The 15,076-nt window shown below is 41.6% G+C and overlaps 1 protein-coding gene across 1 annotated transcript in view; it reads left to right on the forward strand.

The window, feature by feature from the left end:
• Positions 1–15,076, forward strand: part of dpy19l3 (dpy-19 like C-mannosyltransferase 3) — a 69,938-nt gene that overhangs the window by 33,116 nt on the left and 21,746 nt on the right. The window contains exons 14-16 of the mRNA XM_084006977.1: positions 7,569–7,680; positions 11,581–11,637; positions 11,978–12,060. Coding sequence (XP_083863103.1) covers positions 7,569–7,680; positions 11,581–11,637; positions 11,978–12,060 — 252 coding nt within the window. The remainder of the gene's footprint in view (positions 1–7,568; positions 7,681–11,580; positions 11,638–11,977; positions 12,061–15,076) is intronic.

A 15,076-nucleotide genomic window follows, 5' to 3' on the forward strand; every position in this document is an offset into this window, starting at 1 on the left:
TAATTGCCTTTTAAACTCATCGTAAAACCCACTTCATTCGAATTAGATGGAAACAGAATAAAACCTACCAAAACAGTCTTGTTAATATTTCCAATACTTCCAACGATCAGCAGGTCTGGTTTGGTCCACATAAACCCATAATTCATTGAGTTAGACCATGAAATATGCTGGCTCTTCACGCTGTTTTCCCCGCTGTCTCTCTGCCCTTGCTGGCCTCTTTGTGCTACTGGGTTAGTTTGCTGAATGAGAGTATTGCTAAGTAGTCTTGTATAGTTGGATCCATCTCCAGTCTTTGAGTGCTGGCACGTAGTCTTTGGAGGCCAATTTGATGGTCTGCAAGAAAAACAACAACCAGCAGTGTACTCGTGGAATAGGGCTGTTGGAATGAACTTTTGGAATCAAATAGAATTTGAAAAGTAAAAAAATCTGTCCTATTCGAATGCGGAAATTTGTTTTCTACTGTAAGCAAACCTTGCCCTCCTCGCCTTGGCCTACCCGCATAAACGGATGCTTTTGACACATGAAGTCTGATGAACAATAACGTTTTCTGATTCACAATCTCACTATTAGAAATAGCCGACGGCAGCGCGCATTACATGCTGCGATAACACGCGGAGAACTGCTAGCTAGATCAACCTGCATCTCCATCGGCTTATTCATCTGGAACGAGACCAACAGCAGAATGTACATGAGAAAGTGAAAGTAGAGCTGACGGTGAGACGTGGAGGGCATAGCCATGGCAACGGGGACAAAGCTTCCTCAGGAGAACGGCAATGTGGTTGTTTTACTTTTTTAATTATTAATTATCTAGAAAGCTGTCACCTGTTGGTAATTCAACATATTTATTGGTAATGTTTTTGGAATGCCCTCTATTGGATAGGAAGTAAACCACATTGCCGATGATGACATTGGCAACGTACAACCCTGTGTACTATTAATAATCGGCTGAATTTGAGCATTAAATATTGAATCTAATTTTAATATTGAAACAAATACGGAATGGAATTTGAATAGTATTATAAAGGAACATTGACAGCTCTATCGTGGAATCAGCAGTATATATATATATATATATATATATACGTCCAGTCGCCCAAGCCTTGTTTCCTTTTCATTCTAACATTACAAAAGAATGCTTTAGAATGAAAACTTACAGATGTATTCGGCAAAGGTAACACTTTTATGAGTAATTATGAGTATTATGAGGACCAAGTTGTACCACACAGTAACTGTGCTTGTATCGAACAGGGAATTTAATCTTGTATTATGTAACCTGTAACGCCACAAACCAACATGTTTACTAACTGCATCCTGTACACATCATCTGTATCAACCGATTACTCAATAAATACTTCCAGGTTGTGTATTAAATGTATATAAGTGTCATCTTCAGTTCCGCCTCTGTCATTCCCAACCAAAGAAGAAAATCCCTTTTTTTTGTTATTATGTTAAATATATATAACCTTTTTGTTGAGTAAATGCTTTGAAATGGGCATTTTTTAACATCAATGGCGTGCAATGACCGCCACCGCCATAATGCAACAAGTCTTGCAACACAGATGCTGTTTGTTCATAATCCTGTGTAGCCAATATGACATTACAGCAGTGTTATTGAATAAAGTTATTGTGTTTTACACAAATTAAATATTTGAACATTTAAAATGTTCTTTAATCAACATTGAAATCATGTTATGGAAGTCATGATTGTACTCAGTATGGAACACCATTGAGTACCACACCAGGAAGCTTGATCGGAAATCAAGCTTGAAATGATCGGTCCAAAAGACATCAATCAAAATGGACAGTAGTCTGTCCAATGGATATTCATATTTCCCTGGAGAATACACAAACATGCTTGTCTGGTTCTTAACAACAGAGGACTGATCGCTGGCATACCTTGAATGGCCAAAAGTGTATGGAACACCCTTTTTGAAGTAAGAAGATAGTAAGCTACTTAGCCAGACTTGCTAAGAGCTATGCTTAGTTGTTAGCACACTGTTTAATCCATTCCTTTCAATTTTCCTTTTTTGTTTTTTGGCTTTGGAAAGGCGAGACAAAAAAGACACTACACTCCAAAGGCTTTAAATGCACAGCGTCTCTTACTGCAGCCCCATGCACTCTACGACTGCGTGCGGAGAAATCAACAGCTTGACGGGCCTGCTGTGCCTTGTTATGGTTACTTGGCTGTGATTACTTGGCTGCTGTTTTAGCAAGCAGTCAACTCCGGTCGCAAAACTTCTCTTCGTTTGTTGCAACACAATATCTTTGGATGTTTAGAGATTCCTACTGTACTTCAAACACCCTTATGGGATCATTTCTAGACCTACACATACAAATGGGCTTGAATGATGCAAAGGCAACTTCACACGTACAGTTTGGCCCTCAGAATTAAATTGCTCTTTGTCTAACGATAAACAGAAGCAGAGAGTAACAACTGCACATGGCACTCTCTCCTTCTCTGCGGTAAAATATTTCACCTTGTTTATCGCTCCTTTTCCACAATTAGCCCCATTCCCTCTCGTATTCTCCTGTTTTCTGTTGCTTCTCTTTCTTGTTGGCACACACAAACACCATGGCCTATTTCTCTGGTTCACCTAACTGCATCATTCATTGGCAGATCCCCTCTGTGGAACAGCACCACAGCTGAGGCCTCAGTTGTGGATGCCAGATTCCAGAGCCCTGACTCCGCCGCTGGCACCTCGGCTTCACCGTTCGACAGAAACATTTGTGAAGGCGACTTTCATATCCAGCCACTTCTTAATTCCCAGAATGTTTCCACTCTCTGAGCTGGCACTTTTTTACTGCTGCTGTGACATGCTGGATTTTGACAAATTTGCTCTTATTGGTCACACCAGAACTATGACCAGGAAACAGGTGTTTGATGACTGGCCTCAACTTCAGCAACAGCCTCAATTTCCCACCCAGTGCAGTCTCTCTTTTCTAGTGTGCACTTCTGTGTTCCCCAGGTTTCCTCGCCAAGTTGGTTTTTATTTTTATTTTTTACCTCCAGTGGTTTTTGTGTTCACCTTGCTGTAGTTATAGTGAGGTGTACCCCAGCACCCAGTGACATCACTGTTGGATGTCTTAAAGTAACCGTCAGCGATGGGACCAAAATACTGTTTTTTTTTAAACTTTGTGTTCATTTACTCTTTAAAAGTTATCTATAAGACATTCAGCTTAACATTGTTTGCTCTGGTAGCACTGTTGCCGTTTTTTGCACTGTTTTGCACCAGTCGCTGCTAGCTGCTGGCTCAGCTGTCTCCATGTTGAGAGCTGTGTAAAGGAAATAGATATGCTCTGAATTGATTCATATCAGTTGCCAATAGGTATTTTGTTTTTCTAAAAGATGTAGCCTGCTATATAATGTATAATTGTAAATTGTGGAAGTTAAGAGGCCAGGATAGGAGCTTCACAAATATGCAAATTATTTTAAGGTCATTATAAATAGTTAAATAGAAAATTGCTTGTAGATGGCTGGTTTTATAGGTGGAAGCCTGCTAGTCTTAATTGTGACCATATGCGTTAGTAAATGGCAAACCTTGTTACAGTGCCACTGCCTTGCAAAAGTATGCATCCCCTTTGCTGTTTTTCCTGTTTTGTAACATTACAACCTGGTTTGCCAAAAGGCATGTGGGAGACCCTTTCATAAAACCCAGCTCTGTGAAGTGCACACCTTAAAGTTGTCCTTTGGACAGATATACTCCAATCTCTACTGTGGAGCTTTCAGCTCCTTCAGGGTCTCTTCGGTGTCTTTGTTGCCTCTCTGATTAATGTCCTCCTTGCCTGGTCCATGAGTCATGCTTTTCCCTTCGCAGGTTTGTTGTGGTGACATTTCCCCCCCATTTTGGAATAATGGATTTAATGGGAACTGTTAGATCATTTGGCAAATCATGTGATGCTTAGATTGCACACAGGTGGACTTTATCTCCCTTAGTATGTGGCTGCAGGTAATTGGTAGCACCAGATCTTATTTAGGGGCTTCATAGCAAAGGATGTGCATTTTCAGGCCTTTTTAAATATTTATTTTACATCACCACTTTTGACTATTTTGTGTAGGTCCATCCACATATAATTTAAATAAAAAGCTACATTAATAATGGATTGCATTACAACAAAATATAAGAAACACCAAGGTGTTAATGCCTTTGTAAGGCACTGAAACCCCATGCATCCTCACTCTCCACAAAGTATCTGTTTGCTTTTGCTTATTGATTTATATATTGAGTGCATCACATTAACATGTTCCTATTTAAAAAAACAATTAACAGGGCTTCTGTGCTGCTTGAGCAACTAATTCTGTACTGCTCCAGCTGTCATACAAGTTATGGTATTTCCCTGTAGTAATAAGTGATTCACTTTATGTTGGATGCATCTTCACATTTTGAGTTATCTACAAAAACGTTCTGCTTTGCGGTTTGGACCTCACAAACTTAGACTCGCCCCATCTTGATAGTTGGGTCAGAACAATAGACCTTTGTTGTGTTTGTAAACAGCAGTGACTGATTTTGTGGTGTCAGAAGGTGACAGTTCTATAGTAGTGCTGTCATATGTGAGCGCCAACATCACTCAGAATATGGATCATCTGGACGCCTTCTTTGATTATTTTACTCGTGTTCCAGCAAAACATTATCAGTGAGCCGCACTCACTGTATGGATCCAAGTAAATGGACTAAGTTACAGTGACCAGACTACAACCCAGTATCTCTCCAAACGAACAACCCAGTATCTCTCCAAAAGAAAAACCTAGTATCTCTAAACGAACAACCCAGTATCTCTCCAAACGAACAACCCAGTATCTCTCCAAACGAACAACCCAGTATCTCTCCAAAAGAAAAACCTAATATCTTTCCAAAAGAAAAACCTAGTATCTCTCCAAAACCCAGTATCTAAACAAAAGAAAAACACAGTATCTATACAAAAGAAAAACACAGTATCTTTAAAAAAAAAAAAAACATCTATACAAAATAAACCCAGTGTCTACAAATAAAAACCCAGTATCTATAGGCTACAAATAAAAACCCAGTATGGAACATACATTGGAACACCAATGATGTTATGTGTCTCAAGGCTCAGCTAAGTTTGCGTTCAGTCAGTGGATAAATATCACATGACGGGAGACTTTCTGTATGAATGTTGTTGTAACATTAGCTAGCTAAACTGTTTACATGCTACTTCTGCTAACATGCTAATGTTACTAAGGTTGATCTGTGGTGTTTACATGATATAATAGCCTAGTGAGAATGCCAGCTTTGTGGTTGCTGCTGTAACTAATTTATGGTTATTAATAACCCCATCATTGATTTATAAACAGGAGGAAACATGCACAGAGAGAGAGAGAGAGAGAGAGAGAGAGAGAGAGAGAGAGAGAGAGAGAGAGAGAGAGAAAGAGAGAGAGAAAGAAAGAGAGAGACTCAGTGTGTCGATATAAATCCCCCGGCAGTCTAGGCCTATATAGCAGCTTAACTAAGAGCTGGGTCAAGGCAAACCTGAGCCAGCCCTAACTATAAGCGTTGTCTAAGAGGAACGTTTTAAGCCGACTCTTAAATGTGGGAACAGTGTCTGCCTCCTGAACCAGAACCAGAAGATGATATGATGTCACAAGATGTGGCATGCAGTTTTTATTTCTTCCTGTTTCACATTCATAACCTTAAGCACAACAACCTCCCCTCCCGGACCCCCAAGTATATATAATGTGTAATTGTGGAGTGGTACTCATTAATAGCATCATCATTACATTTCTTGAGTGCATTTCAAGTTGCAAACACAGGCTGCCATGTCGCAGCCTGTGACATGGCTGCGACATGTGTGTGAGGACTGTCAAGAAAATCACAGCAATTGCAATTGGAATAATCATTTCTTTCTCTCTTGTTAAATGCAACCTGCAATTATTCAGTTAACAAGCAAATGGCAATATTTGGATGCAGGTTTTCAAACGTTCATTTGGAGTCGCTTAAATTAGAATGAGTGCAGTGTTGCCAGAAGCCGGTTTACTCTGTGTATGCCAATGCTGCAGATTGTGTTCTTCTGGTATACGGGTGGTTGGCAGGATTTGTATATTTATTAGGGCTGTTGGAATGAACTTCGGGAATTTAATATAATTCGAATAGTAAAAAAAATGCATAGTCTTCAAATGCTGAAATTAGTATTCGATTTTTTAGAAACAGATTTTCTAATGTTAGCAAATCTCGCCCTCCTTGCCTAAGCCTACCCGCATTACGGATGCTTTTGACACATGAAGTCTGATGAACAATAATGTTTTCTGAATCACAGCAGTGCACACGCAGAGATAACAGCGCACACACGGCAGCACTCGGTGAAATGAAACGAAGATATCGACGGACCTATGACGTCATACCAAAGATGCATTCATGCTGCTCACTGCTTGCTAGATTGACCCACGTCTCCATTTGCTTATTCATCTGGAACGTGACCAACAGCAGGATGTACGTGAGAAAGTGAAAGTAGAGCTGATGGTGAGATGAGGAGGGCGTAGCCATGGCAACGGGGACACAGTGTCCCCAGGAGAATGGCAATGTGGTTGTTTTACTTTCTTAATTATTAATTATCTAGAAAGCTGTCACCTGTTGGTAATTCAACATATTTATTGGTAATGTTTTTGTAATGTTTGGGAGCCTTCTGGAGCAATGGCTCCCATTAGTCAACTTCTATGCAGGCCTATGGCTGATAGACTGAATGGATTTGTTATTCCAAATCGTAGACTAAAGCTTTATTATTAATAATCGGCTGAATTTGAGCATTAAATATTCAAATATAATTCGAAAGTTGAAAAAGATATGGAATGAAATTCGAATAGTATTATAGAGGAAAATTGACAGCATAAAAATCATACAATGCATTCAGTCACTGTTAGGAATTAGTACTGATTGAATTCACACAAAGGAAGGACAATTTGAAAGCTTTTCATACAGCATCAGCAGCAGCAGCCAGGTAGTGCAGAAACTGACGCATTTGATTTCAGCACTTTCTCTAAAATGCTGATGAAGGGCGAAAGGCCAAAAGTGTAGAAAGCCATTCGTTTTTGTCAGACAGCTCCTTTGCATTAAAAAAGTACTGAGATTTATTTCTGTGAGGCTCTCTCTCTCTCTCTTTCTCTCTCTCTCTGCCAGCTCCATCTCTGTACCTGGCTGTCAACAATGTTTCAGCTCATTTCATTCTCTGCTGTTCACTCAATCTTTCTCTCGTTTGTTGGGAACTCTAATTCATGTGCGCTGAATCAGAACTTAGATGATAATGTAGTGTTGCAGACACTAAGGCTTAACCGCACTGGAACCACTTCACCATGTCGTCCACTAAACTAAAGACAATTTTGTTACCTTGTTTGAATTCTAAGCATCACAATTAGACAGCAATCATGAGATATCCGTCTGTCCTTGTATGATAGACACACACGCACACACACACACACACACACACACACATACACTAGCATTCTTAATTTGCTAGTTTCAAACAGAAGGGATTTTGTAGTAAGTGGGAATTTAACCAGGTGAGACGTTTTGGAGAAATCGTTTAAACACTGCCTGATATTGCATGTGTCTCCCACTTAGGATGAAGTATATATGGACCGGCCATATGTGTGCAGTGGCAGCCTATGGTGTGTGTGGGAAGGAGTTGTGGACTCTGCTGTTCAACGCTCTCAGCTGCAACAGTAAAGTTCTGGTAAGACGACACAACGACTGCACTTCCAGCTCTGCTGTACTGTTTTCTTTTCTTCTGTGAAAAAAAGAGCGATACTTGAGTTTCATTCAACACAAGGGCTGTCACCATTCGATTCCATTTCAAGGTTTTTTGTTTCAGGTTTTTTTCCAGCACTGACAGCTATGCTCTAATTAAACTATTTAGTCCTGATTCGTAAAGAACAGCTCATTGTTTTCATGCCCTTCAAAAGAAGGGTATGTGTGATACAAGAATCATATTTCTGGGGCATGTACCACACTGATGCCATATGGTGAAAGTAAAGTAATGTATTTTAAATATAATAACAATAACTTATTTAACCAGTCAACTAGGGCTGACCGATAAATCGTATTTTCATCGTCATCGCGATATGAACATGCGCGGTTAACACATCGCAAAAGATGCCTGAAACGCGATGAATAAAAATAATTTTATTTACACGCGCCATGTATTCACACCCAGCATGCGAACATTTGACCTATCAGATGGAGCCCTGGATACATGCGCCATGCATTCACACCATTTGGCCAATCAGATGAAGCAACAGCTAGCCGTCGGCGCCGGCAGCGTCCCCGGGTCCTATGTTCCCCCGGGTCCTATGTGTTCCGGAGCCCCCCTCAAATTAATTGGTGTTAATTTTGTGGCGACTGCGAGGCTATGTAACACGATGGCGGAGAAAGGAGAGAATAGCGAGGAAAATGTGGTTGACGAAGACCTTGTGGTGAAAAAGAACTGCACTTCTGCAATTTGGAGTTATTTTGGATTCCGTAGCGACGACGTGTTACAAACACAGGGACTGTGTAAAACATGCCGAACAGCTGTGGCAACTTCCAGAGGAAACACAACAAACCTCCATCACCACCTGCAACACAACCAGTGTTTCCCCTACCATTGTACAGGCCAAAAAAAATAAATCAATACTCCAAAAATAAGCTACCTATCAATTAATTCATAAATCAATAATCATTTACATTAGGAGCGCCTCCGCGCAGCACAGTAGACTTGCTCCGCAAGATGCGCGGCCGCAACAATCCTCGCCACGCGCTCCCGCTACGTTTTTCGTGTACTTTACACGCTTGATGTTGTTCTGATGCCGTTCCGCCTCGTTAAACCACCACGATGTCGCTTTCTACTTTGAAAACACGGAGTTGACACTGTATTTTGACAAGCTGTTGCACTCTTTAGACTCGTGGTGTGAGCGGAACCGGACCGGTACCGGACCGGTGCATTTATAAGAAAAATGCCGCTGTGTTTCTCCGTCCAAAATCCGCTTTCCTCGCGCTGCCTGCTCGCACAGATCCGCTCGTGCGCACATTCGCTGATGCAGGTCGAGTGTTTAATAGAAATATATGCAGAGACGGCGCTCCTTAAAAACAACATCAAGCCATGCGTGTGTAGTATTAGGACGTGATGACCTTTGTACAACCGGGCTAACGGGCCAAAGCCCGTTTGGGCTGGAGCAGTGTGAATGCAAAGCCGCGGGGGACCCCCTGGGGCAATCGTGCCGAGGCACGCTACTGATCGCGCCCTTAGGCAGCCTATGTTAATAAAATAAGGATTGTTTTTGATAAGCTGTGGAACTCTGAGTTAACCTATTTCTACCTGAATTTCTATGAACTACCAGGCTGTTGAGTAAACCTATAACTTATATTTTACTTGATAAAATAAGACAATATATGCACTCATGTCGTTGTAGTGTTTTACAGTATCTGTAGCTATTAATGTGATGCTCCTCATTTTCCAGACATATTATTCCAGCCCCTAATTTTGGATAATTTCCATCAACTGGCACCTTAATAAGTCACTCTCTCCTTGAATCCTTGAAAACCTTGAATACACTCTGGTTGAACAAAAATGTTGAATGCAAATATAATAATTGCAGAATTGCAGACTGCTTGCTGTGCCACCTGACTTAATCCAACTGCACCAATACACCATCCCACGCGTCTCGTCTGTATAGGGTTTTTTCGGCGGGTACCACCGGGCCTGAAAAAAATTCTAGGGGAAACACTGAGTGTACCTATTATAGCAGAAAGACAGGAACTGTATAGCTAATATGCACACTTCAATATTTGTTTATTTATCGCAAGTCATATCTCATCGCAATATTGAACAATGGTATCGCACATCGCAGATTTTCCTCATATCGTGCAGGCCTACAGTCAACTGGGAACAAACTGTTGTTCACCTGCAAAAAGGCACAAGATTCCCTGTCATATTTGACATGTTTCCTGAGGAGGCGTACGTACCGCCGTGCAGCGTAGACAGACAACAGCCTGTAGTTTTTCTGTAAACAACATGTTTGTTGTTGACATAGATATAATATAATTTGCATTGATTCCAACACAGCATCTATGTTTCTCTAATGGTGCTACTTGGCGGTTGCTATTAGCGCCCCGGTGACAGAAATAACGGTGCTATTTCCAACTGCGTGTGAAAAGCCATGGCCAATCAAACCCGGATGTAGGTAGCAGAAACAGGCACCCAGGTTTCCGTATAGCCAACAATGCTATTTGCATCTGACACTAGATACTGTACGTGCAAATGAAGTGTAGAGGAGTTTTGTTGTATAACCTAAACCAAACTGCGACTGAAAACTGAGAAATAAATATGGGCTTTTTACAGGACTCAAACCCCAGTCTCCTGGGTGAACGTCCCGAGTTTGACCCCATCACCACCAACACCCTATACCTTGTCACTCTTTGTCATATGACTACTATGTAGCGACCGGCTGTCGTAATTGCATCACTGCCCACCTGACCTGACGTTTTCTCACTGTTAACACCCACGATCTTGGCTTCATCCAATCACAATTCCCCAAGAAAAGGACCCGCGCAGTGTGAATGTGATCGGTGAGAAGTCTGCGTGGGTGTCTCTGAGCCACCAGTACTGTGTTTTGTGGAGCGCTACCTCGGCATCTGATCATGTTGGGAAATCCACGTTGTGGGTGCCTAAGAGTCTTTGGAGTCCGTGTCAGGAGGAGGAATTAACCCGTGGATATTTCCAGTCGGAGAAAACTGGATTCTGTCCTTGCTGGATTGAACTTTGAGACTATTGGGCAATTTTCTGCACACAAAATTGAACAATACACATTGAAAACTGAATTGAATTGTGGTCTATTTGTTTTTCGCAGTGCTGGTTTGGTTTTACATTTCATTTACTGCTTCATACTATTTGCTCTATTGTTTGTATGGTTTGACCGAGCTCTTTTCTTTCTATGTTATATTATTATTTGTCAGATATGACTCTGACTGGCACCCCACTTCCTTTTTAAACGCGTCAAACCCGCTACAACTATTAACACTCCTAAAGCTGACTATTGCTTAGTGAAGTAGCATATTCAACTTGGCTGGGTGCACATAGTTGACTAGCTGCCATAATACTATTCTATAACTTTACACCTTTCAGGAATAAATATGTTTAGCTATAAAACAAATCCTGCTTTAATGTAACAAAATGTACAAAACAAATTAGAGCATTGGTGTGTTTACAGAAGCAGCCTCACAATAACTTTTTAATGTGTTATAAATAAGATCAGGAAATCAAATGTATTCGTATGTAAGAATCTGAGCAAAAGCATTCAATGCCAATGTTTGGTCAGCGCTCGGACACCATAGGACGATTTGCTTGTTTGAAGCAGCAGCCGCCCGATGACCAGCTGCTTCTGAATCCACAGCCTCTGCTCAGCACGGGTGGTGACATTGCCACCGAGGCCACTAGATGTCAGTGTGGTCCTGACATGACAACAGCATTGGATCAGCTAGGAAGTGATACTTGAGAGCAATGCTGCTCTGTCTGCCGGTTATCTCTGTGTTGTGTCTCTCTGTGCTTGTCTTCAGTTTGAGGCATCTCTCTGTCTGACTCTTTCTTTAATTTTTACAGTTAAGGGTTGTCAGAAACGCAGTTCCACTGTTGATGATCGGTTGCCTGTATTACAAGGTATGCCATTTTCTTGCTGGTTTATGTTCATCACTGTATAGGCGCTCTCTTTACGGAGCCATTTGTAAAAGCTGTGCGCAAAAATGTGACAAAAAGGAAAATACCTGAACTGGAAGTTGCGGAAGGAAGTGATAAGCACGCGCTTCAACAGGACATAAGAATGATTGTGTGCCTGCCTATTATTTATTTCAAAGCCTGAAGAGTCTAAATGTCTGTCACGTATACTGTCATATTTGGTGCAGATGTTATTTAAGATATATTGCTAGTTTGATGCTTCATGGCCATAATGATCCCTAACCCAGGGTTTTCCATCACTTCTCTCTTGCCTGTTTCCCTCTAGTTCTGGCCCAAGCTGATGGAGGAGTTATCCGAACTGCGGGAGTTTTATGATCCAGACACTGTGGAGCTGATGACCTGGATTAGGTACACACACACACACACACTTTCACAAATCCATAGCACATAGGGGTGTGAATCTTTAGCTTCACTTCGATTAACGATACACTAGTTGGCGATTCGATTCTTCTGAAAGGTGAAAAAATAACATATTTATTCTATAAAAAAGTAGTCCTGCATAATATTTTATGCTGAATACAAAAATGTAATTAAACATCGCTCAGTTATTTTTAACATTTTCAGTAGACTACATGCTGGCAGGGGAGAGAGAGTCTTAAACGTATTAAAACATTAATCATAAGTAAGAATCACGATTCATCCGATTAAATGCATTCATATCGATTATTGGTGAAGCCAGAACAATTCATTCTATTTATTTATTTTAGCAGATCGATTTAGTTGAATCTATAGGACTGACAATCGATTCATCGATTAATCCAATGAATCGTTACACCTCTAATAGCACACATCAAATTGAAGCACATCTGATTAGCTTGTTTCCGCCGATCAAGTTTTCGCTTTGCCTGATGTCCTTGATTGGTTTGTGTGCTTGTGTGTGCATGTGCGTGTTATACATGTGTGTCAGCGGTTGTTTGAGGGGGAGTATGGCCGAGGATTGATGAGAGCTGATGGGTCTCCATGAGTAAGACTTAGGGGGGCTGGAAAGGACCCAGCTGTTGGCAGAGCTGCACCCACCTCAGGGGGGCTCCGTAGCAGAGCATCACCATGATGGGATCAGAGATGGAGCTGTGATTTGGAATGGCTCCTTGCTGTGTGTGTGTGTGTGTGTGTGTGTGTGTGTGTGTGTGTGTGTGTGTGTGTGTGTGTGTGTGTGTGTTTGTGTTTGTGTGGGTGGGTGTGCGTGCGTGTGTGTGTGGGTGGGTGTGCGTGTGTGTGTGTGTGTGTGTGTGTGTGTGTGTGTGTGTGTGTGTGTGTGTTTGCACATCTGTATGTGTCTGGATGTGTTGCATGGGGCTTGGCAGTCGATATTGCATACCACAAAGTCTGGCCAAGGACACATCACATCACATGTGGTTTCTTGTCACTTTTCTCTGTTATTCCCCACTCAGACCAGCGCAGAGAAGTGAGCTTAATCTGAATTGGTGGATAATCTGATTGGGTCAACTGGTGTCAGCCGAGCTGGTTTTACAATCTTCCCCCAGAGGGGGAACAAGGGCCAGGCTAGAGGTCCTCCAAGCTGGATTTTTAAAGGCCAATATAATAATGATGGTTTGGAATGAGGGATCAACCTATCCAACTTTTTCGGACCCGATAGTGATAGTCATCCCATCAAATATTTTATTCTTCCTGGAAACAAAATAGAACAGTGTGTCAGCTGGTACCAGCCAATTTCAACCGATAACACTATGACATTATCTATCAATCCATCTGCAACTTTTAGTAGCACAGAGCAAGAGTAGGTGGTGAGCTTATCTTTTCAATGATCAAATTCCTCAAAAAATGATGTTCCGACTGTTGGCTTAAACATTGCTTACCTAACGTTATAAAACTAAATGAAACAACACAGATTTAAATGTACTGAAACTATTCTAGTAGATACCAGATTGGCCCATAGTCAACGATACCCGATCAAGCTATGTGAGTCAGACTGATATCCGTATTGGTGCATCTCTATTTGGAACGAGAAAAGGCGGGTAGCTGATCAATCGGCCGATAAGCTGATAGTGTTGCGTTATATATTAGAGGATAACAATGTCAGGAGAACAGCTCAGATGTGACAGAAATACCATTTGTTTGCTTCCTGCAAAAATCAGCTGTTCTGGGACCGCAAACTTAAAGCCCATATTTTGTAGGTCCCTAGAGTCCTTCATGAATTGGAGGAATGCTTTCTGACACAAAACATTTCACATGATCAAAACCATAAATACGTCAAAATAATTTGAAGATTGTCATGTATTTATGGATGGAGCACACTGAGTGTTAGCAGAACCTCTAGTGCAGTCATCATCAGCCACTACTAGAACCAAGTTTCACTATAGAACTCTGACTTTAGTGAGTGAAACGCTGCCCAGATGTAAATCCTTAGGTGCATGGCAGTTGCAGACTCTCTGTGAACAATGCTGGTTGAATGGCGTTAAGTTTAGCACGTGATTGAAAGACCTCTCTGGTATGAAGGCGCAGGGAGCAGATAAACGCTGGTTCAGGGTCGGTTTGTTGCATCAGTGAAAAGAAGGATCATCCAAGAAGTGTGCTGCGGGAAGATTCACATTATTGAATTATTTAGTCTCTGGTTTTACATTCTCGTGTTTTTGCTGTGGATGCAGGTGCTGTACCTGGTGAGTACAACCTGCTGTGGGCAGCTGAAGTGACTGTGTAGGTAGCGCAGCTTTAATGTGTGTGTGTGTGGTTTTAAAGTGGAAGCCTTTTGTGAGCGTTTGCCTCTCTGCACTCCTCAGTCCTACACCCAGCAGCATTCGTGTCCCCAGCCAAAGCTGACTGAATCAGGGTCAGCCAACATTCAACATGTGAGAACCTTTTGGGAGGGAAATCTTTCAACTCGGACACTTTGCATCTTTTTCTTCATGTTGAACTTGTCAGAACGTTTTTTTCGACAAAACATTTCATTGGAACAAAAAAAAGAAGCATAAAAGCAGAACCAGTTTAGATTCCCAACGACGATCGCTGTAGTTCACTTCCACACTGAATAAGTCATCATTCAAAGCTCATTATTTCCATCCTATCATCATCAGCAGCATGATGACACTCAGTGGACCAGATGTGTTTTTTAAGAAATGGCCAATTTTGGTCTAATCCTGTTAGGCAGATAGTGGAATGGTGCAGAGAGAGAGACACACACAGAGATGGATAGCGAGACAGAGGAGGAGAGGTTGGGATTTTGAATGTATTAGTGTGTGTGACATGGGTTCCCTTCCCTCCGGAGCTAATCCCATTAGGCTCCGAGGATTAGGGGCAGCCTAGAGTTACCTTGGTTGGGCTGAGAGCAGGGCGAAGCGCTAAGCTTCTTGCTGCTGCGCTAATTACATTCCAGATGAAAGTGTTAAGATGGAGGGGGGGGGGGGGG

The sequence above is a fragment of the Eutrigla gurnardus genome (assembly GCF_963514095.1).
Source record: "Eutrigla gurnardus genome assembly, chromosome: 1".
Lineage (NCBI taxonomy): Eukaryota > Metazoa > Chordata > Actinopteri > Perciformes > Triglidae > Eutrigla > Eutrigla gurnardus.